Here is a 27,176-nt window from a genome sequence, read left to right on the forward strand (position 1 = left end):
CTCAGCAGAGATCACATGCCCCTTTTTTACAGCAAAAATGTTATATAACATGAACAGAGTTGAGAAAAAGACCTTAATCCTAACTTCTCCAAAACTATGAATGCAGAATCAACCTAATCAAACTAATATGAAAAGTTGTTATTCTAAAAATCTTCATCTACTTGCATATTATAAGTTATACCAGCAAGAATTAGTCTTTATGTAGAAAACTATGATTTAAATCAAGCCTTACTGACTAGTGATTTAAATCAAATCCACCCTGATTCGTCTGTATGCACGGGTTGTCTCCAAGTGCATTAGAGAAAAACAATTCCATTTTTTGTGATCTGTGAACATCGTGATCGGATGAATCGCCCCCCTTCCAACCAATGATACTAATCCTCAAAAGCCAACTTAATGGCCAGCTGCTCTCTGTTACCCTCATTGTAATTTCTCTCTGTGGCAGAGAGTTTTTTTAGAGAAATATGCACATGGGCGCCATTTACTAGGTGACGGGCCCTGCGTTAAAACTGCTCCTACCCCCACCTCGGACGCATCCACTTCCACAATGAAAGGTTGTGATACATCCGCCTGCACCAATATAGGGGCCGAAGAGAAGCACTCCTTAACCGCAGAAAAGGCTCACAGCGCCGAATCACACCACACTGAGACATCAGTCCCTTTCTTACTGATGTCAGTTAAGGGTTTCACCACTGTCGAATAGTTCTGAATAAATTTTCGGTAATAGTTGGTGAACCCCAAAAACCACATAAGAGCCTTCAGATTTTCGGGTTAATCCCAGTCCAATACAGCACAGACTTTCTCTGGATCCATTCGAAAACCTGAAGACAGCATGTAGCCCAAGAATTGCACCTTGTGTACAGCAAAAACACACAATTTTGCGTACAATTTATTATCTCTTAGGATCTGTAACACCTGTCTAACGTGATCCGGATGAATCTCCACGTCTGGAGAATAAATTAGTATGTCTTCCAAATACACAACAACAAACCTCCCCACAAGGTGATGAAAAATGTCATTCACAAAATGCTGGAAAACCGCAGGAGCATTGGTCAACTCCTAACCCCGAAGGCATGACCAGGTTCTCAAAGCGACCCTCTGGGGTATTAAAACCTGTCTTACATTCATCCCCTTCCTTGATCCTAACCAGATTATATGCCCCCCTTAAGTCCAACTTGGAGAACACCTTGGCATCAACAATCTGGTTAAACAAATCGGGAATCAAAGGAAAAGAAGTGGGTATATACAGTACGGACAGTAATCAGATTGAGCTCATGGAAATCCAGACATGGCCGAAGACCTCCGTCCTTTTTTTTTAACAAAGAAAAACCCTGCTGCCACTGGAGACTCGGAAGGTCTTATGTGTCCTTTAGCCAAATTCTCAGTAATATACTCTCTCATGGCCGTTCTTTGCTGTCCAGAAAGGTTATACAACCTAGATTTGGGCAACCTAGCTCCGGGAATAAGGTTGATAGGACAATCATATTCCCGATGCGGAGGTAAATCCTGACATCCACTCTCAGAAAATACATCGGCGAAATCAGATATAAAAGAGGGTAATGTCTTAGTGGTTAAAGCAGAAAAAGATGTATTCAGAGAATTGTCAATGCAATAATCACCCCAATCCAGAATCTGTCTAGCTTGCCAATCGATGGTTGGATTATGCCTGCTTAACCACGGTAAACCCAGAACCACCGGAGCAGGGAGACCCCCCCCAACACAAAACACGAGATGAATTCCTGATAAAAAAGTCACCCACTCTTAATCTGATATCGTGCACCACTTGAGATAAACACTTCTGAGTTAGAGGTGCAGAATCAATAGCAGAAAGGGAAATGTTTTTCTCTAATGAGAAACGCGTGCATACAGACGAACTGAGCATCAATCAGGTTCACCCCTGCCCCGCTGTCGATAAACACCTCAATCCCCACAGTCTTGGACTCTAGCGCCACCTCAGCAGTCAGGAGAAAATAGGGTACTACCAGACAAAGACAAATGCACATTCTCTGACTCTCCTCCCACCCCTCCAAGAGTCAGATGGGAATTAAACGTCCCCTTTTTATTTTATTTTTGAGGCTGAATGCATGGACATGCATCGATAAAATGTCCTTTCTGTCCGCAGAAAAAACACACTCCCTTCCTACGACCAGAATGCTTAAAAGCAGATCCAGGAGTAGCTCGCCCCTAACTGCATGGGTTCGTCTCCAGACATAAACCCAGGAGTATCTTCACCCAAAGTGTCAGAGGAAAAAGATATGTTATGTGATGGTACAGTCACCACCAGACATCTGAGAAGCTCTGACAGACGCTCTTCAGAACCTCCTGCTTGAGGTTCTTTTCTTTTGCTTTCGGTTTGTCATCTCGTTAGCCTCTCTCAGCTGTCATGTAGTTGCACTGATTGCATCCCTTTAAATCCCTTCCCATACTGCATCACTTTGTGGTTTATACAACTTCCTGGAGTGTGTGCATGCTGGATGCTACTACTGAGTCTTCTACAGATAAGTCTGTTCATTCATTTGTGTTTTCCTGTTTGCTGGATCCTAGGTGACCCTGACTCCCTCCGTATTTAGTGTAGGGAGCCGGTGGTCGTGTCCCCTCACTATTATAGGGTGTTCAGGTGTCATACAGTCGAGGAACGAGGGTATGCAATCATCTACCATAGAGATTTTTGCATAGGCTGAGCAGTAAGGGAGAGAGCCAGGGCTGTTACAGGGCTTACCCTTTGGTTCCTTAGTTTTGGATCCAGTCAGTCGGATCTTCATTTTGTGTCTTCTAGTTTTCTGTACACCTTCCGTGACATTATAAACCGCCCAAACCGTCTCAAGCATGGATCCAGTTTCACTTTTGACTGAACACATGCAAGGTCTTTCATTGGAGGTAGCAGATCTCCATAAAACTGTTTCTCAGTTTCAGGTGACCGGTTCAGCTTGCGTTCATGGAGTTTGTTCTGAGCCTAAGATCTCGCTCCCGGATACGTTCTCCGGGGGTAGTGAGAATTTTGTTCGTTTTAGAGAGGCTTGCAAACTCCATTTTCGCCTACTTCCCCATTCCTCTGGTGATGAGGAGCAGAGGGTGGGGATCATCATCTCGCTGCTCAGGGATAACGCTCAGTCTTGGGCCTTTTCGCTGGCGGTGGGGGCACGGCCCTCTCCGTTCAGTGGATGAATTTTTTTTTAGCCCTGGGTCAGATATATGATGATCCGGATCGTATTGCTCTGGCTGAGTCTAGACTACGTCTTTTATGCCAGGGTAAACAGTCCGCAGAGATATACTGTTCAGAATTTCAGCAGAGATGGGCAGCTGATACTGGTTGGAATGATGCTGCACTCCGAAGTCAATTTTGCCATGGTCTTTCAGAGGGATTGAAAGATGCATTTGCCTTTCATGAGAGACCTACCTCCTTGGACACTGCCATGTCTCGGGCCGTTCGTATTGACAGGCGTCTTAGAGAGAGAGGAGAGATCACTCCTTCCTGTCATACTCAGTCCAAGGACAGTGCGGTGGTCTCATTCAGTGCGCAGGGGTCTCAGTCTCTCTCAATCCCCTCTGATTGTGAGTGATGCTCATGTTGAGAATGTGTCATGTTTCGTAATAAGCGGCTTGCCTACTCCTCTAGTGTTGGGGCTACCCTGGCTCACTAAACATAACCCCACCATTGATTGGCAAGCGAGGCAAATAAATGGTTGGAGTGACTTTTGCAGAGAGAATTGCCTCACGACATCTGTTTCAGAGGTTTCTACTAAGACCGTACCATCTTTTCTCTCTGAATTTTCGGATGTGTTTTCTGAGAGTGGTGTTCAGGAGTTGCCCCCTCACAGGGAGTACGATTGCCCTATTAATCTCATCCCAGGCGCCAAGCTGCCTAAATCTCGTTTATACAATCTCTCCCAACCTGAAAGGGTCGCTATGCGTGCTTATATCTCTGAGAGTCTGAGAAAGGGACACATACGACCCTCGAAGTCACCTGTTGCCGCTGGTTTTTTCTTTGTTGAGAAAAAAGATGGTTCTTTAAGACCATGTCTGGATTTCAGGGAGCTGAACAGTATCACAATTCGTGACCCTTATCCGCTTCCTCTGATCTCGGACCTGTTTAACCAGATTGTTGGGGCAAAAGTTTTTTCCAAGTTGGATCTAAGAGGGGCATACAACCTGGTCAGGGTCGGAGAAGGAGACGAATGGAAGACGGCCTTCAATACCCCTGAGGGCCATTTTTGGTTATGCCTTTTGGTTTGATGAATGCTCCAGCCGTCTTTCAGCATTTTGTGAACAGCATTTTTTTTATCATTTAATGGGGAAATTTGTACTAGTGTATCTAGATGACATTTTGATTTTTTCTCCTGATTTCAAAACTCATAAGGACCACCTACGTCAGGTCTTGCTTATCCTGCGGCAGAATAAATTGTACGCTAAACTGGAAAAATGTGTTTGCAGTTCCAGAAATTCAATTTCTGGGGTTTCTTCTCTCCGCTTCTGGTTTTCGCATGGACCCCGAGAAGGTCCGCGCTGTGCTTGAGTGGGAGCTTCCTGAGAATCAGAAGGCGCTGATGCGTTTTTTGGGTTTTGCTAATTATTACAGGAAGTTTATTTTGAATTATTCCTCTGTTGTTAAGCCACTCACTGATATGACTAGAAAGGGGGTAGATTTTCCTCCTGGTCGGTAGAGGCGCGTAAGGCCTTTTCTAATATCAAGGAGAGTTTTGCTTCCGCTCCCATCTTGGTACAACCTGATGTCTCTCTACCTTTTATTGTTGAGGTGGACGCTTCTGAGGTGGGTGTGGGTGCGGTCTTGTCTCAGGGTCTCTCTCCTGCCAAATGGCGTCCATGTGCCTTTTTCTCGAAGAAACTCTCCTCCGCAGAGAGAAATTACGATGTGGGAGATAGGGAGTTGTTGGCCATCAAGTTAGCTTTTGAGGAATGGCGCCATTGGCTAGAGGCAGCCAGACACCCTATTACCGTGTTTACCGACCATAAGAATCTGGCCTACTTGGAGTCAGCCAAGCGTCTGAACCCGAGACAGGCCAGATGGTCTTTTCAAGGTTTAATTTTGTTGTCACGTTCCGCCCTGGGATTAAGAATGTGAAGGTGGATGCCCTGTCACGTTGTTTTCCGGGTGGTGGGAATTTTGAAGACCAGGGGTCCCATTTTGGCTGAAGGGGTGGTCGTCTCTGCTCTTTATTCCTGATTTGGAGGCAGAGGTTCAGGCAGCCCAGGCAGAGGCTCCTGATCTTTGTCCTCCTGGGAGGTTGTTTGTGCCTCTCGCTTTAAGACACAAGGTTTTTAAGGAGCACCACGATACTGTCCTTGCTGGGCACCTGGGGGGTAGAGCCACAGTGGATCTCATCGCTCGGAGATTCTGGTGGCCGGCGCTTCGTAAGTCGGTTGAGGGTTTTGTGGCAGACTGTGAGACCTGCGCTCATGCCAAAGTCCCTCATTCACGGCCATCAGATCCTCTCCTTCCGTTACCCATTCCTTCCCGTCCTTGGACACATCTGTCCATGGACTTCATTACGGACCTGCCTCGTTCCTCGGGGAAGACTGTGATTCTGGTGGTGGTGGACCGTTTTAGCAAAATGGCGCATTTCATTCCTTTTCCTGGGTTGCCCAATGCTAAGACGCTGGCGCAGGCATTTATTGATCACATTGTCAAATTGCATGGTATTCCTTCAGACATAGTCTCTGATAGGGGCACGCAGTTTGTTTCCAGATTCTGGAAGGCTTTCTGTTCTCGCTTGGGGGTTCGGTTGTCATTCTCTTCTGCTTTCCACCCGCAGTCGAATGGCCAGACGGAGCGCGTCAATCAGAATCTGGAGACATATCTGCGCTGTTTTGTGGCGGAGAATCAGGAGGATTGGTGTTCTTTTTTGTCCCTTGCTGAGTTTGCTTTAAATAACCGTCGTCAGGAGTCCTCTGATAAGTCACCATTTTTTGGTGCATATGGGTTTTCATCCGCAGTTTGGGACTTTCTCTGGAGAGGGGTCTTCTGGTTTACCTGATGAGGAGAGATTCTCCTAGTCTTTGTCATCTATTTGGCAAAAGATTCAGGATAATTTAAAGAGCATGAGTGAGAGATATAAGTGTGTGGCGGATAAGAGACGTGTGCCTGGTCCGGACCTGAATGTTGGTGATCTGGTGTGGTTGTCTACTAAGAATATCAAATTGAAGGTTCCCTCCTGGAAGTTGGGTCCTAAGTTTATTGGGCCTTACAAAATCTTGTCCGTCATCAATCCTGTTGCCTACCGTCTTGACCTTCCTCAGACTTGGAAGATCCATAATGTTTTTCATAAGTCCCTATTAAAACCTTATGTCCAACCCATTGTACCCTCCTCTTTGCCTTCTCCTCCGATTGTGGTTGATGGTAATCTTGAATTTCAGGTCTCTAGGATTGTGGATTCTCGTGTTGTCCGCGGTTCTCTCCAGTACCTCGTTCATTGGGAGGGTTATGGTCCTGAGGAGAGGATGTGGGTCCCAGTGACGGACATTAAGGCCACTCGTCTCATCAGGGCTTTCCATAGGTCCCATCCTGAGAAGGTGGGCTCTGAGTGTCCGGAGTCCACTCGTAGAAGGAGGGGTACTGTCACCACCAGACATCTGAGAAGCTCTGACAGACGCTCTTCAGAACCTCCTGCTTGAGGTTCTTTTCTTTTGCTTTCGGTTTGTCATCTCGTTAGCCTCTCTCAGCTGTCATGTAGTTGCACTGATTGCATCCCTTTAAATCCCTTCCCATACTGCATCACTGTGTGGTTTATACAACTTCCTGGAGTGTGTGCATGCTGGATGCTACTACTGAGTCTTCTACAGATAAGTTTGTTCATTCATTTGTGTTTTCCTGTTTGCTGGATCCTAGGTGACCCTGACTCCCTCCGTATTTAGTGTAGGGAGCCGGTGGTCGTGTCCCCTCACTATTATAGGGTGTTCAGGTGTCATACAGTCGAGGAACGAGGGTATGCAATCATCTACCATAGAGATTTTTGCATAGGCTGAGCAGTAAGGGAGAGAGCCAGGGCTGTTACAGGGCTTACCCTTTGGTTCCTTAGTTTTGGATCCAGTCAGTCGGATCTTCATTTTGTGTCTTCTAGTTTTCTGTACACCTTCCGTGACAAGTACGTCCTGAGAGTGGGGGCCCCTAGATCTCTCTCTTAGGTGTCTATCAATGTGTACAGCAAGAGACATAGCGGCTTCCAAAGACTTAGCATTCTCATGAAAGGCCACACCGTCCTTCAGCCTCTCTGATAATCCCTGACAAAACTGGCTACGGAGAGCCGGATCGTTCCACTCAGTATCCGTAGCCCACCTCCTAAACTCAGAGCAATAGACCTCAGCAGAACGCTCTGCCTGAAGAAGACCACGTAGCTTGGTCTTGGCCAGGGAGGTCCAATCCGGGTCATCATAGATAAGACCCAGAGCTTTGAAAAATGTATCCACCGAACGGAGAGATTGTGATCCGGTCGGCGGAGAAAAAGCCCATGAAGCCGCATCACCCTTAAGCAACGAAATAACCACACTAACTCTCTGAATCTCATCCCCAGGTGAGTGTGGACGTACCCTAAAATACAATTTGCACGCCTCCCTAAACAAAATGAAATTATCACTTCCCCCAGAGAATCTGTCCGGGAGGGCAACTTTAGGTTCGAGACAGGCCTGGTAACCACCACCACCACTAGGACCAGCAGCCTGTGGTCTAAGGATCTGCGAGACGGTCGTGCGGAGGTCAGCTACCTCCATAGACAGCCCCTGCAGCTGTCCGGCCAGTGCAGCAATAGGATCCATGGCTGTACGGAAACAAGCAAAAAATTATGGTTTTGGAGGTTTATAATGTCACGCTCGTGTGTGGGAGGAAAACACCGAGCATAGGAAGGAAAGGGGTGAGGGAATAAGGCCTGGAAACTAGGGAAGGAAGATGGACACCTCCTAGAGAAAACCCTGACTCCAGTCCTGACAGACTACCAGTATGAACAGACCCCAAAGGTAATCAGCTCACATTACATAATAACCCCTTAAAATATAACGTTTAACTACATTATAAAAGATAGAAATAACCCCCACAGAATGTATTGTTCTTTAGTAAAATATATATATGCCCACAAAAAAATAGTGTGACTAGATATACTATAGTGCAGGCATGCTCAACCTGCAGCCCTCCAGCTGTTGCAAAACTACAACTCCCAGCATGCCCAAACAGCCTACAGCTATCAGACTACAGCAGGGCATTGTGGGAGTTGTAGTTTTACAACAGCTGGAGGTCAGCAGGTTGGGCATGCCTGTCATAGTAGATACATAGGCATAAAAAAGGCCAATTTATAAACTGGTAATAATATAAACAAAGGCCTCATGCATCCGCAAATTGTGCGTCCACTAAAAAAAAGGGATGCGGCATCCGTTTTTTTGGAGGATCTGTTTTTTCCCCCACAGATCCCTTGTAATAAATGCTTATGCTTGTCTGCAAATGTGAAAAAAGTAGGACATGCACTATTTTTTTTTTGCTGAAGGGAAACACGGACAACGGACGCGGAACACAAACGGATAAACTATCAGCATTTTTTTGCTGACCCATTGAAATGAAACGGAATGGAGGCCGAGAAAAACAACTGTCGTGTGCATGAGGCCAAAAATAAAGACAGGTGCATACTGAGGTCTTACTAACGCTCGTACTGGTGTACAATTGAGAGATTAGCCAACATATCCCGCTTGGAGGACATGTCTGAGCCCGAGCACCGCGCTAGTCTCGCAAACTACTGATCTTCCCCCGACATCTTCATGACCTCCACCATCTGCAAGCCCTGGGGGCTTCACATCTCCTGGCAATGCTGAGATTTAATAAGAGCGCTCGCTGGTCCAGTAAACAAGCCGGTAATTATCAGTCGTACAGGACAACAGCTCTCATCATTGTAGCTGCACAGGTCAGTGCTCAGGTCGGCAGAACAATGCCGCTACTGAAGAGCGAAACAATACACTCGTTATCAGGGCGCGTCCGTCAAACTCATCATTACTAGTTATAATGAAGGAAACCATGGTAACACCAAGATCTTAACCGTTTAGTCACCATGGATACCTTTGAAAAATATGAATATGAATTTGCATATATACATAAATCAATTCAGATGAGGCTAAATAATGGCGGGGGGGGGGGGATGTCTATCAGTCTCAGACTGGTCCTTAAAGGGGTTGTCTCTCACTTCATCAAATGGCATTTATCACTCAGAAAAAGTTAGTACAAGACACTTACTAATGTATTGTGATTCTCTATATTGCCTCCTTTGCTGGCTGGATCCATTTTTCCATCACATTACACGCTGCTCGTTTCCATGGTTATGACCACCCTGCAATCCATCAGCGGTGGCCGTGCTTGCACACTATAGGAAAAAGCACCGGCCTCTCTGGTGGCCGAGAACGTGGGAGCGCACATAGGCTAGTGCTTTTTCCTATAGTGTGCAAGCACGGCGATCACTGCTGGATTGCAGGGTGGTAGTAACCATGGAAACGAGCAGTGTATAATGTGATGGGAAAATGAATCCAGCCAGCAAAGGAAGCAATATGGAGAATCACAACAATACATTAGTAAGTGCTTTGTATTAACTTTCTTAAATGCCAATGCTGAAGTGAGACAACCCCTTGCACAGCGGGTTTTTGTTTTTCCACTCCTGGCATTCCCAGAGCCGTAAGTTTTTTATTTTTCCCTTCAAATAGCTGTATTAGGGTTTGTTGCACTTTCTAATGGCAGCATTTAACATTGCATACAATACATTGCATTATTTGCATACAATACAGGGGAAGGGAAGCTCGAAAAAAAAATCCAAATGGGGCGAAATTGAGTAGAAAAAAAGAGCAATTCCTTGGTTTTAGTTTTCACTGCATCCCCTATGTGGCAAGCCTGACCCGTTACCTCTATTCTAGAGGTCAGTACAATCACAGCACTACCACCTTTATATCGCTTTTCTCGTATTTTAATACTGATAAAAAATAAAAACTTTGGAAAAAGTTATTCTTTCTTTCGTTCGCCATATTCGGACTCCCGTAACTTTTTATATTTACATCTACGGAGACGTGTGAGGGCTCATTTTTTGCTGGGTGATCTTATATTTTAAATAGTGCAGGCGTCTTGGGATGCAGCCGTGCGAATGATTTTTATTGTATTTCTTTATTGCAGGGAGAATGAGCTCAAGTTCTGTCGAGAATCGCTCCGGATGTCTACACGCTCCTGCTCCCTGGCTAAGAGCGGGGCGCTCCGATTGGATGCGCTCACAGCCAGGGAGAATACAAGTCTCCGCCTAGTATAACCGAGTCGCCTCATTATAATATAAGGCGGCAAAATATATACGGGGGACCAACAGCGGGCAAACGGGAGGTTACGGATATAATAGAAGGAACCCTCAGGACCGGAGCGGACAACAGCTAACAAGCCGGTGCTCTTGCTCTGGTGGCCCCCGACAGTGTATTACAATGCCACGTATTCATTTGAATGGCCTCCTATACCACATTTCTCCTGCAGCGGCCCCTGTAAAGGAAATGAATAGCCGAGGGCCACTTCCCTGCCAGTGGCAGCCATGGGAGACAAGAAGATAAAAAGAAATATACATAAATATACAATACATATATATAAGGGAAGACGTACCGCAAAGATCTCATCGTACATCAGCACCACCTTCTCTTTCAAGGGCTTCTTGGAGGCGGACGACTTTCGGAGGAGCCCCGCTTTCTTCTCTACTTGCGCCATGGTTTCAGCATAATCTGGTGAAAGAGATGGAAGTTAATCAAAAAGAAAAACTTTGACTAAACCTAAAACCGGGAGAACGACCTGACATCTTAATCTTTCGCTTTGCTCCTAGAACGAGCAGATGTCTCGCCCATATGGGAGAGGTCCATGGGCCGGTCTATACGGCTAGAGTTAATGTACGTGATTACTGCCGCATCACGGGGAATCACTGCATGACCCCGGCTTTGATCAGCGAGGCGGCTTCTCTAGGCTCAGGCAGGATTAATGTCCTGTCATTTCTGTCATTAACCCTTCACTTAGTCTGAAAAGGAGGTAAGACAGACATGTTCACAGCAGGCTGTAAAATGAGAGGCTTCTGTAGAGACGTCCCCGTGGTGCTGACATCTAGTGGGGAATGTGAAAAATGACAACTTTTCATAACATATGTGCGCTCAAAGAAAAAAATTAATTCTGGCACAATTTAAAGGGGTCGTCCAACAAAAAATATTCTACAGTTTTCAAACCAACACCTGGATCTGAATTATTTTGTAACTGCAGGTAATTAAAAAGTTGGTACAGTCTGTATCTGTTTTTTTTTCTTATTGTCCGGCTCACTAATATGGCCGCACGTGCTCAGTTTCATCCTTCAACTCCCTTGTGAGCTGTGATAGGAAGAGAGCTGCAGTAACAAGGACACGCCCCCTGATCTGCAGGAAGAAGGACATGCCCCCCGAGCTGCAGGAACAGGGACACGCCCCCTGAGCTGCAGGAACAGGGACACGCCCCCTGAGCTGCAGGAACAGGGACACGCCCCCTGAGCTGCAGGAACAGGGACACGCCCCCTGAGCTGCAGGAACAGGGACACGCCCCCTAAGCGGCAGGAACAGGGACACGCCCCCTAAGCGGCAGGAACAGGGACACGCCCCCTAAGCGGCAGGAACAGGGACACGCTCCGTGAGCTGGTTCTAGCTTTATTAGAAAGAGTTAGAAAAATAGTTAGGTTCCAATGTTGCTACAAAAATGCACAAACCTAGTGTAGAGCAACCTATACTGACCCCCTAAAAAAATGCCAACTCACTAGAAACAGATCTAACAAACCTACAGCAAAACAAAGGAGTCTCTAAACGGTTCTTCTTACATGGGTTCACTGTATATTTATTGCTATGCATATACTCTACTTGTGTGGGCGCTACTATAAACTTTTGATGGGCTCCTGCTCTTGCAGATTGTACATTTGCTGCACTTGGCACAATATGACAGACACTCGCAGGCTCTCTTTATATGCGCTCTCTTTACAGTTATTGGCTTATGTATACTCTGTCCGCTGGGAGGTATCACTGTGTGTGTGTTTTGTTATCTTGATGCTTTTATATTCATGTATTCAATAAAATGTATTTTTATTTTTGCATATATTGCCGTTTAGAGACTCCTTTGTTTCGCTGTAGGTTTATTTATTAGAAAGAGACTGTCATGTTTTATACGATGTCCGATTTTAATTTTTTACATTTATAATAGGAGAACCCCTTTACGAATTCTGCCCTTGTTTCTAACAACCTCATTTAGACCTTCAGGTCGGCGTGCTGGGGCGCTCTACCACATATGGGGGCGCTCTACCACATATGGGGGCGCTCTACCACATATGGGGGCGCTCTACCACATATGGCTTTTCTAGCTGAACGTATCAGTTCAGTAATATGTCAGGGTGCGGAAGGGGCTGCCGTACGGTTCTCAGAGACGACACCACAAAAGATAAGCTTAGATACATGGGCTTGGGCACCAGCATCACACACAGTGTGGCTTAGATACATGGGCTCAGCCACCAACATCACACACAGTGGGGCTTAGATACATGGGCTCAGCCACCAACATCACACACAGTGGGGCTTAGATACATGGGCTCAGCAACCAGCATCACACACAGTGGAGCTTAGATACACGGGTTCAGCCACCAGCATCACACATAGAGGGGCTTAGATACATGGGCTCGGGCACCAGCATCACACACAGTGGGGCTTAGATACATGGGCTCAGCCACCAACATCACACACAGTGGGGCTTAGATACATGGGCTCAGCAACCAGCATCACACACAGTGGAGCTTAGATACACGGGTTCAGCCACCAGCATCACACATAGAGGGGCTTAGATACATGGGCTCGGGCACCAGCATCACACACAGTGGGGCTTAGATACATGGGCTCAGCCACCAGCATCACACGCAGTGGGGCTTAGATACATGGGCTCAGCAACCAGCATCACACACAGTGGGGCTTAGATACATGGGCTCAGCCACCAGCATCACACACAGTGGAGCTTAGATACATGGGCTCGGGCACCAGCATCACACACAGTGGGGCTTAGATACATGGGCTCAGCCACCAGCATCACACACAGTGGGGCTTAGATACATGGGCTCAGCCACCAGCATCACACACAGTGGAGCTTAGATACATGGGCTCAGTCACCAGCATCACACACAGTGGAGCTTAGATACATGGGCTCAGCCACCAGCATCACACGCAGTGGGGCTTAGATACATGGGCTCAGCCACCAGCATCACACACAGTGGGGCTTAGATACATGGGCTCAGCAACCAGCATCACACACAGTGGGGCTTAGATACATGGGCTCAGCAACCAGCATCACACACAGAGGAGCTTAGATACATGGGCTCAGCAACCAGCATCACACACAGTGGGGATTAGATACACGGGCTCGGGCACCAGCATCACACACAGTGGGGATTAGATACATGGGCTCGGGCACCAGCATCACACACAGAGGGGCTTAGATACATGGGCTCAGCAACCAGCATCACACATAGAGAGGCTTAGATACATGGGCTCGGGCACCAGCACCACACACGGTGGAGCTTAGATACATGGGCTCAGCCACCAGCATCACACACAGTGGAGCTTAGATACATGGGCTCAGCCACCAGCATCACACACAGTGGAGCTTAGATACATGGGCTCAGCAACCAGCATCACACACAGTGGGGCTTAGATACATGGGCTCAGCAACCAGCATCACACACAGTGGGGCTTAGATACCTGGGCTCAGATACTATTACACATGGTAGACATAGATACAACCGCTTAGCAAACAGTATCACAAAATAGACTTGGATACTCTCGTTCAGCAGACAGTATCACACTTTACAGGCTTAGATACAGAGGCTTAGCAAACAGCGTCAACCATTACAGGCTTAGATACGAAGCTCATTAACCAATATTGAATCTGATAGGCTCGGCTACGCAATCTCAGCAGGCTGCAGCACGCATGATAGGCTTAGATACGCTGGCTCAGCAGACAGTATCGCACATTCATTTCCAGCTAAACCCACCGTTTTTGGCAGGACCACCTGACAATCTAATGGGTATGGGGAGCTGTTGAGTCTCCCCCGCCAAATGTCGGAAGAAAGAAGAATCCGATCACCAAATTTCAACACCCCTATTAAACTTGCATGCTCGGTTGAGTCGAGTATGCATGTGCACAGGGGAGTGGGGAGAGACAGCTGACGGATGAAGAACCAAGGTGGCCGTAACCCAATAATGTCAGCAGGATAGTGGACCCCCTAATAAATGGGGTTGTCCCAACTCCTGGCAGATGCTGGAGAAAGAGAAGGGTCAGACATGTTCGATCCTTTGAAGGGAGATAAGACACCGCCTTAGTCCCATCTCCCTACTGAGAAAACATGCATGCTCGGCTGTGTGTAGCCCGGCGTGCATCTGGGGAGGAGCAACTGTCAGCCGAACAAGGGTTTGGGTGACAGCTATCGAAAGTGTATGCCCAGTTTTAGATACGGCATCTCCGCAGGACAGTATCCCACATGATGGGCTTAGATACACCGGCTCATGGAGATTACAGGCTGCAATACTTTTGCTCGTCAGAAATGCCCTCATATCTTTTGGGAGCTGCCGCTCCCTGATAACACAAGATCCACATTTTGGAAGAATAACCTGATGACACAATTCTGGGTTTTTTTACAACAAAGGGTGATCTGTGCGGAGATTAAATTACACATAATGAGATCAGATAATCCCATTACAGAAATGTAATCAAGAAGGAAGCCGTCCATGGGAGCGTGACCAAGAAAAGTCCCCGGAGGTGCTCTGCATGTGACATCAGATGGTGGATAACAGAGGACAGTCAATCGTATTCACCAGTACGAACAATGCACTTAAAGGGCATCTGTCAGCAGTTTTGTACCTATGACACCGGCTGACCTGTTACATGTGCACTTGGCAGCTGAAGGCGTCTGCGTTGGTCCCATGTTCATATGTGTCCGCAGTGCTGAGAAAAATGATGTTCTAATATATGCAAATGAGCCTCTAGGTGCAACGGGGGCGTTGCCATTACACCTAGAGGCTCTGCTCTCTCTGCAACTGCCGCGCCCTCTGCACTTTGACTTTAGGAGGAGTCACTGCTTGGTCCCGTCAATTAAAGTGCAGAGGGCGCAGCAGCTGCAGAGAGAGCAGAGCCTCTAGGTGTAACAGCAGCGCCCCCGTTATCAGCGACTGACAGCACTGTGTGTACGTGTGCACTGACGACCCTGTACCTATAGCTCTTCACAGGTGAAAAAAGCAAAGCCAAATATGTAGAAATTACCTATTCTTTGGTTTTGTAAGGAAAATTATTGTTATTTATTGAAAACAGATAGAAAATCAATTTTGGGGTTTGGGGGGGGGGGGGGGGGAGGGTCTGATGCCATTTGTTGCACTGCATAAATCATTTCAATTGCCGCCGTGTGCAGCGTGGACAGCAGGTAGACGGGCCCGGAGTGACTCCATAAGGTCCTGGTAAGTTGTCATAGGTATCTGGAGCCATGCTGACTGCAGAGCATCCCACAGCTGCGGGAGGGGCCTGGGGGGATCCATAGAGCGAGTACGGCCATTGAGGTGGTCCCACAGATACTCAGTTGGGTTCAAGTCTGGGGGAAGTCTTGGTCATGGCTCTTCCAACCAATGTGGGACAATTCTAGGCGTGTGACATGTTGCATTGTCTTGCTGGAAGATCTCATCCGCCCCACGGAAGACAATCAGCATGTAGGGGTGTACGTGATCTGCAAGGATGGATTCACCCCCAGATCAGTTGAGAGAGACTTCCACATGAGAATGCCACTAAAACCTTCCCCGGACCATAAGGCTAGGTCTACACGACGACATAGGGCACAACTACACTGCGACATTTTGTCGCACCAATGTCGCGCGACAATTTTTATAATAGTCTGTGGTGTCGCACTGCGACTGCTGTGGTGCGAGTCGCAAAAAATCCATTTGAGATGGATTTTTCTGTGACTGTTGCGTCGCAGCATGTCGCAGTGCAACACCACAGACTATTATAAAAATCGGTGCGACAAATGTTGTCGTGTAGACCTAGCCTAAAGCTGCCCCCACAGCTTGTGTCCTTCCAGCAATGGCTGCAGGGCGTTCCCTCTCTGATGTTGCTCTCCTCACATGCCAACGTCCATCCGTTCAATGAAAGGGCATCATAGTTTTTGGGGACCAGTTTAGGGGGCGTCATACTGTGTGTGGGGGGCGCTTAGAGGGCATCACTTTGCTTTAGGGGCTTCATCACCGGTGTTGCCCCTCCTTACATTTTTTTTCCGCCTGGACCTCTGCCCAGCAGCAGACCCAGGTACGTGGACCTTTACAGAAGGTATCTGAGCACCCCCGCTATATACCATGTGACCCGACCGACCACAGGACAGTCCTCCAGCGGGACTCCAACCCTACAGCTGTAGGTTCAGCTCCCCTGTTGTACAGTTGGGGCTCATTCAGACGACACATTCATTTCAATGGGGCCACAAAATATGCGCACAGCACACCGTGCGCTGTCCGCATCCGTAGTTCTGTTCCGTGGTCCTGCAAGAAAGATAGAGCATGTCCTATACGTGTCCGCAATCGGGGACAAGAATTGTCAATTCTATCATAGGGCCGGCCATGTGCTGTCCGCACAGGCACACTTTTTGTGACTTTTTTGAGGTACTGTGCCTCGCTTGCCCCATCTCATGTGAATGAGGCCGATCTGCAATACCGAACACAGCCACTAGACATTGGACAGCGCTGTTCTTGATAAGCTGCCCCCTCAAACATCAGATCGGCGGGGTCACCTCACTCCCAGACAACCCCTTTAATAACGGCGGTGTATCCAACGCCTGCGGGGATAGATTAAGACCGCCGCGTTACGTCCCCCAGACCGCTGAGCGCACAGAGGACTGTCAGCGCTGATACAAAGTAACCAACCCTCAGCTGTGAGAAGTATTACGTCTGGATGGGTTTTCTGCCTCAGAATGTGGTCAGTCACTGACAGCAAGCAGACATCTTGAAAATGGTAACCAATAGAAGCACAGAGCCTATGGGAAAGTTGCAGGACTTTTCATTACACGGACATAACCTGGAGAATTACACGTCCCATGTGAAAGGGATGTGCTGCTGGGACTTGTGGTTCTCCCACCCCTCCCCTGCTCAGCATGGCTTCCTGTGCCCACATGCGGCCTGCACCTCCCGGTACACGGCTCCTGCCCCTCCACAGGGTACAGAGCACCCCCGGGCAGCACTGCACACCCAGGGGGCTCACACACTACTCACCGGCCACACATAACCCCCCTCACTGGCGGCAGCCCCGCAGCAGCTCCAACCGGGAATCACCCAGGATGCAGGACTGGAACCCAGTAAGTCAAGGAAGAGGGGTGATCCGCGTCACTGCGCCTCTACTTCAAACGCCTGTCTACACGCTGTCCCCCCTGTTTACGATTATTAATGGTACATTCCAAAAAACCAAGCCTCTCCCCCAGCTGTCATCCCGCAGCCGCTCCCCTGAAGTGACGACGACAAATATTTTTTTTAAGCCACGCCTTCCAGTAGATAAAAAAACACACGCGTCATTGGTCAGTTTTCTCCCCTAGACTGTCACGTGCTTCGAAGGCTATTGGCCCGAGCCGGGCAATCAGCTTAAGCTCCTCCCACCTTCCCTACAGGTGACTCGGAAGTCAGGAGGAGGAGGGGGTCGGTCTTGTGATGAGGAGAGGGCGCTGACCGGAGCAGTCATGCCGGGATAAGCGGCCGGCGAGCGGGATGACGCATTTCAGGCCTCCGCAGCTGGTTTCGGATTACAGTGACTTCGGGCGGCAGCAGGTCCTGCGGGATGCGCTCCGCTCCGGGCCCGGTGACTGCCGGCTCTTCAGCAGCCCGGACCGGCGCCACCTCTTCATCTGGCTGCTGCGGCAGAGGAGGCTGCTGTCCTTCCCGCGGCTCGCGGCTGACGTCCCGCTCCCGGGGGCTTACCTGGAGCAGAGCTGGCGGGACTCCCCTCAGCTGTGCGGGCTCCTCTTCCCGCACTACCCGCAGGACTGCTGGCTGCTGTGCCTGGTCTGGGAGAACGGGCGGGCGGACGTGTGGAGCCCTCCCCGGGGACCCTCCGCCAAGAGCTGGCTTCTGCTGCAGTCCCTGGAGCTGTGCAACAGTCCCCGGGCCCGGGTGGTGTCGGTGTGCGGCGGGGGCGCGGAGCTGGTGTGGTGCGAGCAGAGGGCCCCCTCCAGCCCCTACATGTACTGCATCTGCCGGCGGCCACTGCGCCTGTGCGGACAGCAGGTAAGTGCCCTCAGTGTGAAGCGTCTCTATGGCAACAGACTACAGGGATAGGCAGGTCTGCAGTCACAGCATGGTGGCCCTTTGGAGGTTGTGGATCCCTGGTGTAGATGATTGGTGACCAATCCTCAGGATATCAGATTGGTGGGGGTCCGACACCCTGCCGATCAGATATTGATGACCAATCCTCAGGATATCAGATTGGCGGGGGGTCCGACACCCTGCACTCCCGCCGATCAGATATTGATGACCAATCCTGAGGCTAGGTCATCAATAGTAAAAACCCGGAGAACCCCTTTAAGACTTCAGTTGGATGTGCAGGCGTGCAGCTGAAAACTGGCGGACAAGATACCTGAAATCTCTGCATCTCTACAAAATGCCAACCTGGGTAACTCCCCAAGTGTGCACAGAGCCCAAGAGACAGCTGAAGGATTGGTCTAAGATAAGATGCCTTTATTGTCACTGTACAATGCAATGTACAATACCAAACATTTCATTGTATTGTACAGTACAGTAGATTGTGTCGGACCCCCGCCAATCTGATATCCTGAGGATTGGTCATCAATATCTGATCGGCGGGGTGTCGGACCCCCGCTAATCTGATATCCTGAGGATAGCTCATCAATAGTAAATGCCTGGAGAACCCCTTTAATGCTGAGTGCCCAGGGTCCTACTCTGCTTACTGCATTTATAAACTAGACAACCCCTTTAAGCAGACCCATGTTTGGCGGTAGCAACCTGTGATTTCGTTTTTGCCTTTGCTCCGGTCGGTCTCCTCGTGTGAATTTTGACCAGTTTTCTCTTCTCCTCTCGCTCCGGACAGCAGGTGACCCTGGGCAGCATGAAGATCGTCCTCCATCACATCCCTTTGTACTCTATGCTCTCCTCCCCTCATCACATCTTCATGATCCCAGATGCCGGCTCTCATCCTCTTCTCATATACTCCCTCCTGGAAAACAAGATGACCATGACCACCCCAACCACCGGGCTCCTCCACAGCAAAGCTCTGACCGAGGGGGACTTTAAGAAGATGGTTCTGGAATACACCGGCTTCCTTTCTTCTCAGATGCCCACAGCAATCCTGCAATCGGAGGTTACCGAGGATGGGCACCTGCTTCTTATGACTACCTCTGGTCAGATATATCTGGTCTATGAGAATGGGGGTGTCAGGCATATCTTAGATATTGAGATGGTGGCTGAAGCTCAGATCAAGATGCAGATGTTTGAGAAGATCTTGGTTTGTGCTGTAGATACAACAGTGTTCCTCATAGATATCAACACCGGGAGGCTTCTGGCCAAGCAGCTCCTCCAGGCTGAAGAACTGTTCTTCGCAAGAGTATTGGATACAGAGGACGTCCAGGTTCTCACAAGGAATGGAGTCTTTAGAATTAGCTCTTCTATCAGTACTGAAGACGAGGGGAAGTCTGAGCCTTCCTTGCTGGACATGGTTTATGAAGAGGCCTGTAAGTACTATCAAAGAAGAAGCCTTAGCAGCGCCAAGCTGACTGTGCCTGAGATCAAGAAAGGAGGGATGTTCCAAGCCCCTGTCACCTTGTCCGCCATCCTCAACAACTACCAGAAAAATGGCAAATCCAAGGACCAAACGCAGTACGCAGATCTGCTGAGCAACATAAACAATGAGCTCCAGAGCTTCGTAAGTCTGGAACTCCTCAAGACCTGCATCCTCAACGCATCCGAAGAAGATATTGAGAAGTGCTGCGAGGAGCTAGTGGATCATGAGGTCACAAGGCTCCTTCAGATGGACATAGACCGGGACTGTCTGATATATATTAACTCCTTGTTCAGCACGTTCCCCAAGGCGGCCTGGATGTCTGTAAGAAATAACTTTCAGTTTCTTCAGAACGGAGACGGGAAACTCGTCATCAGAGCCACCGCCGAGCTGTGGAAGAAAGTGTTGAGCCCGCTCCCGGTGGGCTCTAGGGACAGTCCCCATAATGGGGTGTATCCGCTGTTTGAGGTCCTCTGTCAGTCGCTATGCACCTTTAAACCCATGTGGCTTCCTACTTTTGTCCAGCATGCCCAAGACTGCTCGGGGCTTTCCTGGAACTTTTCCACCAAAGATAACTTTGAAGGTGCCCCCCTTTATAAAAGGGCTTTATCTGTCCTGGGGAAGCGGAAGGAAAACACTACTGTGGACCTGGAGGTGGAGATCCTGCTGTGCAGCGGGAGGCCGCAGGCCATCATACAAGCCATACATAAACTGATCTATCAACAGCACTGGGCAAGGGTCATCGAGGAGACCCGGAAGTTCTCGCAGCTCAGTCCCCTCATCACTAAGAACATCTTCATCACCCTCTTAATAGAATTTGTCAAGCACAGACATTTGGACTCTTACGTCAACCAGCTGTGCGAGATCTGCCCTGAGGATCTGACTGCCACTGAGATCTTGCGGATTGTCCTCCAGAACATGCCCAAAAGCGAGGCTGAGCCGCCGCCGTTCTCCTGCAGTGGTGGGGCACATCTGACTGTAGGGTTACTCAAACCCCTCCTAAATAAGGTATTGCAGAACCAGATCAGGAACGAAAAGTTCCCGGTGCAAACCTTTCCTCCGACCACTCCGCAGCGGACGAACAAATCTGTATCTCGCAGCCCCGTCCTGAATGGGGACGACCTGTCGCCCACTGACTTCTACTCCACTATGGCTTTATAAATTATTGCAGTATTCATGTAGAAATGGTGGGGGGGGTTGTCTTATTACTAAAGCACTTTCTGCCGGGCCCATGTCATACAGACCCAAGCATGTCTCAGTATTCGTGCTAACTGGCACTCCTCTCTAGCACCAGGGGTCCCGTCCATATTGCCTCTATTTCCCTGTGGACCGGAAGTGTAATGTTGCATGCACTTCTGCAGCCAGGCCTCGGCTTTCAAGTGCCATGGAGGCCAGGGAATGGTTGCAGCAGTGGATCACCTAACCATGGGTGAGATGTCACTCCTCCTGTATGCAGCGTGGAAGGGACCTTTGGCTCTGAAAGGGAGCGTCGATGTGGCAATTTTTTTATGCTTAACACTTTCAGAGCCATCATGAAAATTGTTTTGGGATCAGAGAACCACTTTATTTTTTATTTTTAAATAAACTGCCTGTAGCCACCACTAGGGGGAGCTTAAGAGCATTCAGTAGATCGGCTGTATGCTGCTCCCTCTAGTGGTGTCTATTAGTATCAATCATTTTTATATCGGAAAAGCTGAGCTCCGACTGTTGTAAAGATGTATTGCTGAACGTTGTTCCTCTAATACTGCTCCAAAAATGTAGGCAGAGAACCTCTAGATCAGTATTAAAGGGGTATTCCAGTTAGGACACGTTATGCCCCTATCCTGTGCATGTTAGATCGGTGGGGGCCCTGTACCCTGTTGAGCCCCCTTGAAATGGACTGAGTAGCTGATTGAAAATGCTGTGTGCCGCTCCATAAATTTTTATTGGAGCGCTGGAGATGGGTGAAGGCTGTACTCTGCTATCTCCTGCACTCACATAGAAACCAATGGAGCAGCGGCAAGCATATGCGACCGTTCGCTCCATCCATTTCATGGGGGTCCACACGTTACAGGGATGCCGTTCTCGTGATGGGAGCTGTAGGATCCCCACTGATCTAATAGTAATCCCCTATCCTGTGGATAAGGGATAACTTTCTCTAATCGGAATAGCCTTTTAAGTTATCGTATTTTTCGCCCCATAAGACGCACTTTTTTTGTAGCGGAGTTTCATAGTGAGTACTAGGTGGATTACCGCAGAGATTTAAACTTTTTTATTTATTTTTTATATTGCATGTACTTTACATATAAATACTGCTGTGTGCGGGGCCTGGTGTAATAGAGTACAGTGACTGTACCGGGCCCCACCTCAATTCCAGCAGTTGCCAGCCTCCAGCCCCTGTATTGGGGGTCACTACACAGGGACACTGTTATGGGGAGGGACCTGTGGATGACACATATATAGCATAAGATGCTATATATGTCATCCACAGATCGACATCTCCCACCCCCATGACAGTGTCATCCACGGACCACCATTAGTTCAATGCACACCTTTTGGCTGAAAATTTTTTTTTTCTCTTATCTTCCTCCTCAAAAACCTGGGTGCGTCTTATAGGGCGAAAAATACGGTACTTCATTTTTTTTTTTTTTTTTTTTTGGACGGATCAGAAGAATAGAAAAATAAGGGTGATGTGAACTCTCCCTTACAGAGGATTGTCCAGACAGCGTATCATTGCAGCAAGCCTTCCCCTGTTAGGTCTGCACAGAGTTTCAAGAATGTTTCCACTCACCGATGGCAAGCAGAGCTCTTGAGATCGAATTGAAACACAAAATATATTAGAAAGTTGAAGGATCTTTTATTTTAGAAGGATTGAGTCTTTCTTTACAGAGAACCAGTAAGCCCCAGTTCACTCCCTGCTGGTTCGGCAGCCACTTGTTCGCCTGTTACCTGAGGTCTGAAATATCCGCAATAGATGAGACTGCGCCAAACGACACCGATTCCTATAGACATAGTAAAGCCTTCCACTTTTATTTAAGGTGTTGTCTGGCGGGATAAAGTTTTCAGAGTAGGGCCAGAGTGTGTTTGAAATAAAATTGGTCACCTATAACCAAACCCCCCACCCAACTTCTTCCCCGGTTCCTGGTCCCGGCTCGACACACAGGAAATGGCAGTAAAAGCTGCTCTGCCAATCACTGGCTGCGTCAACCAGTGACTGGATAACACCAGGCCCCTTACAGGTTATATACTTACCCCGCACCGCCGCTTTTCCCTGTACATGGATGCAGCCAATGGCAGACGGGGATGAGCCTCCCTAGCACAGCGGGGGACGCTAGGGAGGCTCGTCCCAGTCCCTGCTGCCCCCCACACCGGATGTTCTCATCTGTGTACAGGGAGAAGCGGCGGTGCGGGGACCAGGAGCGGCACAGGAAGCGGGCTAAGTATATTCCCATGGAGGGGCCCGGCACAGTTGTAGATACTGGATAACCCCTTTAAGCTTTACTCCGCCAGACCATCCCTTTAAGGTGCGACAGGAGGACTCCTGGTTGTATAGCGGCAGATATCGGCTGTGGTCTAGATGCACCTTTTTAACATTGCAGTGTTTTATGGTATTAAGAGAAATAAATTCTTTTAATTGTACGTCATGAATCTGGTGTTTGTCCGTGCAGCCTACCCATTCTAGACTAGTGACTACAACACCCAGCATGAGCAGAAAGTAGTAGTTTTTGCAGTCGCTGGAGACTATTGCAGTAATAATCCGGGAGCCTGATATTCAGTGCAGATGATTTATTGCGAAGGCCAACGTGACAAAGAACTGGTTAGGAGGCGCACTGTGCTTAGTCGTAGGCTAATGGATAGGCTGGGTGACGGGGCAGCTGCTTATCGCTGACGTCATGTATGTGTCTTGCCTTACAATATGGAGAGCAGCTCTGCAGGACAAACCGCTGCTCCAGTAAGTATGTGAACAGGAGGGTGTTTTATAATGCAGGCAGAGGAGCGCCCGCTCACGACGTGGGCTTAATGCTGGTACATTTCTGCCTTTTGCTCACGTTCTGTATGCAGTGATTTTCTAGGCGGTATTAGCACGGATTGGCGGCACGTTAGGATGCACTTAGCAGAGAGGTAATGCGACCTTCAGCAAGGAGAAGATAATGGTTATGGATCTGGTTTCCAGGAAACATGACCTGAAATCAATGGATGAGAAAGGAGTGGCTTTGCCTATTGGCTGCGCCGGTGACATAATGCGTGTGGCGGATGATGCATGGCTCCGGCACTATGTCTGTATAGCGGTCACAGCCCCCGCTGCGGCTATCCTGTCTGCTCACATAACAAACATGTCACACTGCCCTATAACATTCTTCACAGCTCTGCTACATCACAGATGGCACGTCATTGACCTAGAGTTCTGCAGCCGACTTCAGTACCAACCCCCCCATGAAAGAAGGATCCTGGAAGCTGAGATATGAGGAGCTGTTTGATGGGGTTCTTGCACTGGGTGGACATGGGGGGCATACTGGTCAGATGAGGGGCTTTCCACTCAGAAATCTAAGAGATCAGACTGCCTGGTACCCACAGGCAGCACAATGGCGGGATGCCACCACACCGCTCCACGTATCTCGGCTTCCTTTTCAATGTAATCCCACACGGCTGCTGAGGCCAGATCTAGACCTGGGTAATGCAAGGGCTTAAAGGTGGATTTAGACGTCCAGATATTTGGACAGATGATCGGGAACGAACGTTCCTGCGAATGCTTGTTCTTGACAATCTGCCGGTCGAAATGTGCTGCAGATCACCCAATCATCGGGTGATCTGCGGCACATTTAGGCTACTTTCACGCTTGCGTTGTTAATTCCGGTATTGCGATCCGGCAGAGGATCTCTGTAGCAGAATTAATTGGATCTGTTTTGATTTTGCACATCAGGAGGCATCTGTTCCGTTGGGATGCGGTTGTGCGACATCAAAACGTAATAATGTTTGCAGTTGCACCCACTAGTAGAACTCCATTAGGGTGTCACACGGATGTCTTTATTTTAATAGGTGACATGTTCCCTTTTCCCATTATACCAGCTCCCTTCAGGCTGGCGACGTTCCCAGTAGCGGCCTGATATTTCTGTGTGTATATCGCATGATCGGAGCGAGGGCCGTCTTCGCTGTGTCTTGAGATGTAGTCATGTGATGTGATTGGGCATCTGACATCTAGCGTCATGTGGGGGGGGCATTAGATTGTCTTCACTTCTCGGGAAGTCGCACTTAAGCTACATGCACACGAATGTTTGTTTCCGTGTTTTTTTTTTTTTTGTTTGTTTTTTGCGGATAGGATACGGACCCATTCATTTCAACGGATCCGCACACCATGTGCTGTCCGCATCAGTATGTCCATTCCGTAGCCCTGCGGGAAAAAAAAATAGAACATGTCCTATTCTTGTCCGTTTTAGGCATTGTTACAATGGATCCGCAAAAAAACGGATGGCATACTGATGTAATCATTTTTTTTTTGCGGATCCGCAATTTGCAGACCGCAAAACACACATGGTCATGTGCATGTAGCCTTAACTGGTGACGTGTTGGATATAATTGGGTATTAGCACAAAAACATTCTTAAAATTCCTAGCGCTGCGGGACAAGAGGGGATGTGTGCGGACAGACCGCACCTCAGGGTCTACATAATCATCAGTCTTCCGTGGGAGGCGTATAATGTGCGAGCGGGAACTCCGTGCAGGGATACCAGCGTATGTGTACCATTACGCCTTAAGGCTACCTGCACACGGTGTGGAAAAACCTGAATGTAAGGCCTCGTGCACACAAATGTATTTTCTTTCCGTGTCCATAAAAAAAAAATTATGCGGAACCATTTCAATGGGTCCGCAAAAAAAAATGGAAGTTACTACGTGTGCATTCCATTTCTGTTCCGCAAAAAATTAGAACAGGTCTTATTTGTCTGCATTACGGACAAGGATAGGACTGTTCTATTAGGGCTCATGCACACGACCGGATGTTTTTTTGCGGAACGGAACAGCTGGCCCCTAAGGGCCACAAAACACAGATCTGCAAAAATATGGATGACGTCTGTGTGACATATTGCATCTATAAAAAATTTTGTGCGGATCTATTTTACCTGCCTATCTTTATCCGCAAAACGGACAGAACAAGTCCTATTCTTATCTTTTTTGAGGGGCTACAGAACGGATGCGGACAGCACACTGTCCTGTCCGCATTTTTTGCGGACCCGTTGAAACTAATGGGTCTGCTTCCTATCCGCAAAAAAAAAAAGACAGACATGGTAACAAAATACGTTTGTGTGCCTGAGCCCTAATACAGGACCAGCAAAGTATGAGATTAGACAGATGTACACGCTTTTTTTTTTTTTTCCATGCGAAAATTGACTCTCATTGTGAATTTTGAAATCTGCAGCATGTCAACTCTTTGTATGGATTTTGCCCTTTTAAATGCAGGGGTGAAATCTGTGGCAACACTGCGCCAAAAACCACAAATAACACATGCGCTATTTGGTGCAGAAACGTATGGACAGCTGAAACCGTGTGCTGGTAGCCTAAAGGAGTACAGCGTTGATTACCTATCCTCAGGATAGTTCATCAAGATCAGATCGGTGGGGGTTGGACTTCTGGCGCCTCCACTGATTGGCTGCTTGAAGAGGCCCCAGCACCCTGGTGAGCGACACCAGCTCCTCACAGCGCCGTCCACTGTATAGTGGCTGTGCTTGGTATTGCAGCTTATAGGCCAGGTGATGGAAGAGATAGCAGCGCTTACTGGAGCGGCGCAGTCTCTTCAGACAGCTGATCAGTGGTAGTGCCGGAAGTCGGTCAGCCTCTGAGCAGGTACCAATGGACCCCCCCCCATGTACAATCTGTGTATAGGAGGCTCAGGCCCTTTCTCCAAGAACCAGCGCCACCCCCGACTGTGTGTTGTATCTGGTATTGCAGCTCAGAAGCCTCTGAAACATTCTGGTTATGTAAGTATTAAAGCGCAGCTCCATCCAAAAACTAAACGGTGAGCAATGACCGCACTGACCAGGAAGCTGAGATATGGGGTGCTGCTTGGCACGTTGTGGAGCTGCTTTTGCTATGGAAGGAGTGGCAAACAAAATTAAAGTCTATGGGCAGCTGTATAGGGGACTAAACTGGAAGGGGGCACTACTAAGTACGTTCTTCCTGCTTTTTTACCAGGAGGCTATTGATGCCAGTGTTGCTGTCAAGGGTAGAATAATGGGGGTCATTCACACCTATAGACCACCCTGCCAGGAATGGCGCCAGTTCATACATGGCATATAAGGGGGGGTTACAGATATTACATTGAGCCCCCGTTTGTGATGACTCCGGTCCTTCCCTTGTGGGAGATGAATGATGGGGGTTAAGCAGGCACTTCGTAGTGCTCTATACCCAAAATC

At 48.4% G+C, this 27,176-nt stretch overlaps 2 protein-coding genes across 4 annotated transcripts in view; one reads left to right on the plus strand and one right to left on the minus strand.

Moving 5' to 3' along the window:
• Positions 1 to 18,014, minus strand: part of ARMH3 (armadillo like helical domain containing 3) — a 44,999-nt gene extending 26,985 nt beyond the window's left edge. The window contains exons 1-2 of one of the 2 annotated variants that reach the window (XM_044296143.1): positions 17,980 to 18,014; positions 10,610 to 10,725 (exon numbers count right to left, since the gene is read on the minus strand). In XM_044296143.1, coding sequence (XP_044152078.1) covers positions 10,610 to 10,711 — 102 coding nt within the window. In that variant the 5' untranslated portion in view covers positions 10,712 to 10,725; positions 17,980 to 18,014. Of the gene's footprint in view, positions 1 to 10,609; positions 10,726 to 17,283; positions 17,439 to 17,979 lie in introns of those variants that run through there. The other variant, XM_044296142.1, reaches the window with a different exon arrangement.
• On the plus strand, positions 17,683 to 22,276 carry HPS6 (HPS6 biogenesis of lysosomal organelles complex 2 subunit 3). Of its 2 annotated transcripts, none has more exons than XM_044296140.1 (2): positions 17,683 to 18,285; positions 19,106 to 22,276. In XM_044296140.1, the coding sequence occupies exons 1-2, from the start codon at positions 17,770 to 17,772 to the stop codon at positions 20,951 to 20,953; spliced, it is 2,364 nt and encodes a 787-aa protein (XP_044152075.1). In that variant the 5' UTR covers positions 17,683 to 17,769; the 3' UTR covers positions 20,954 to 22,276. The 2 variants fall into 2 exon arrangements, with proteins under 2 accessions (XP_044152075.1, XP_044152076.1); XM_044296141.1 differs by having other exon boundaries at positions 19,109 to 22,276.
• Positions 22,277 to 27,176: the final 4,900 nt, after the last annotated feature.

The sequence above is a fragment of the Bufo gargarizans genome, chromosome 6 (genome assembly GCF_014858855.1).
Source record: "Bufo gargarizans isolate SCDJY-AF-19 chromosome 6, ASM1485885v1, whole genome shotgun sequence".
Classification (NCBI taxonomy): Eukaryota; Metazoa; Chordata; class Amphibia; order Anura; family Bufonidae; genus Bufo; species Bufo gargarizans.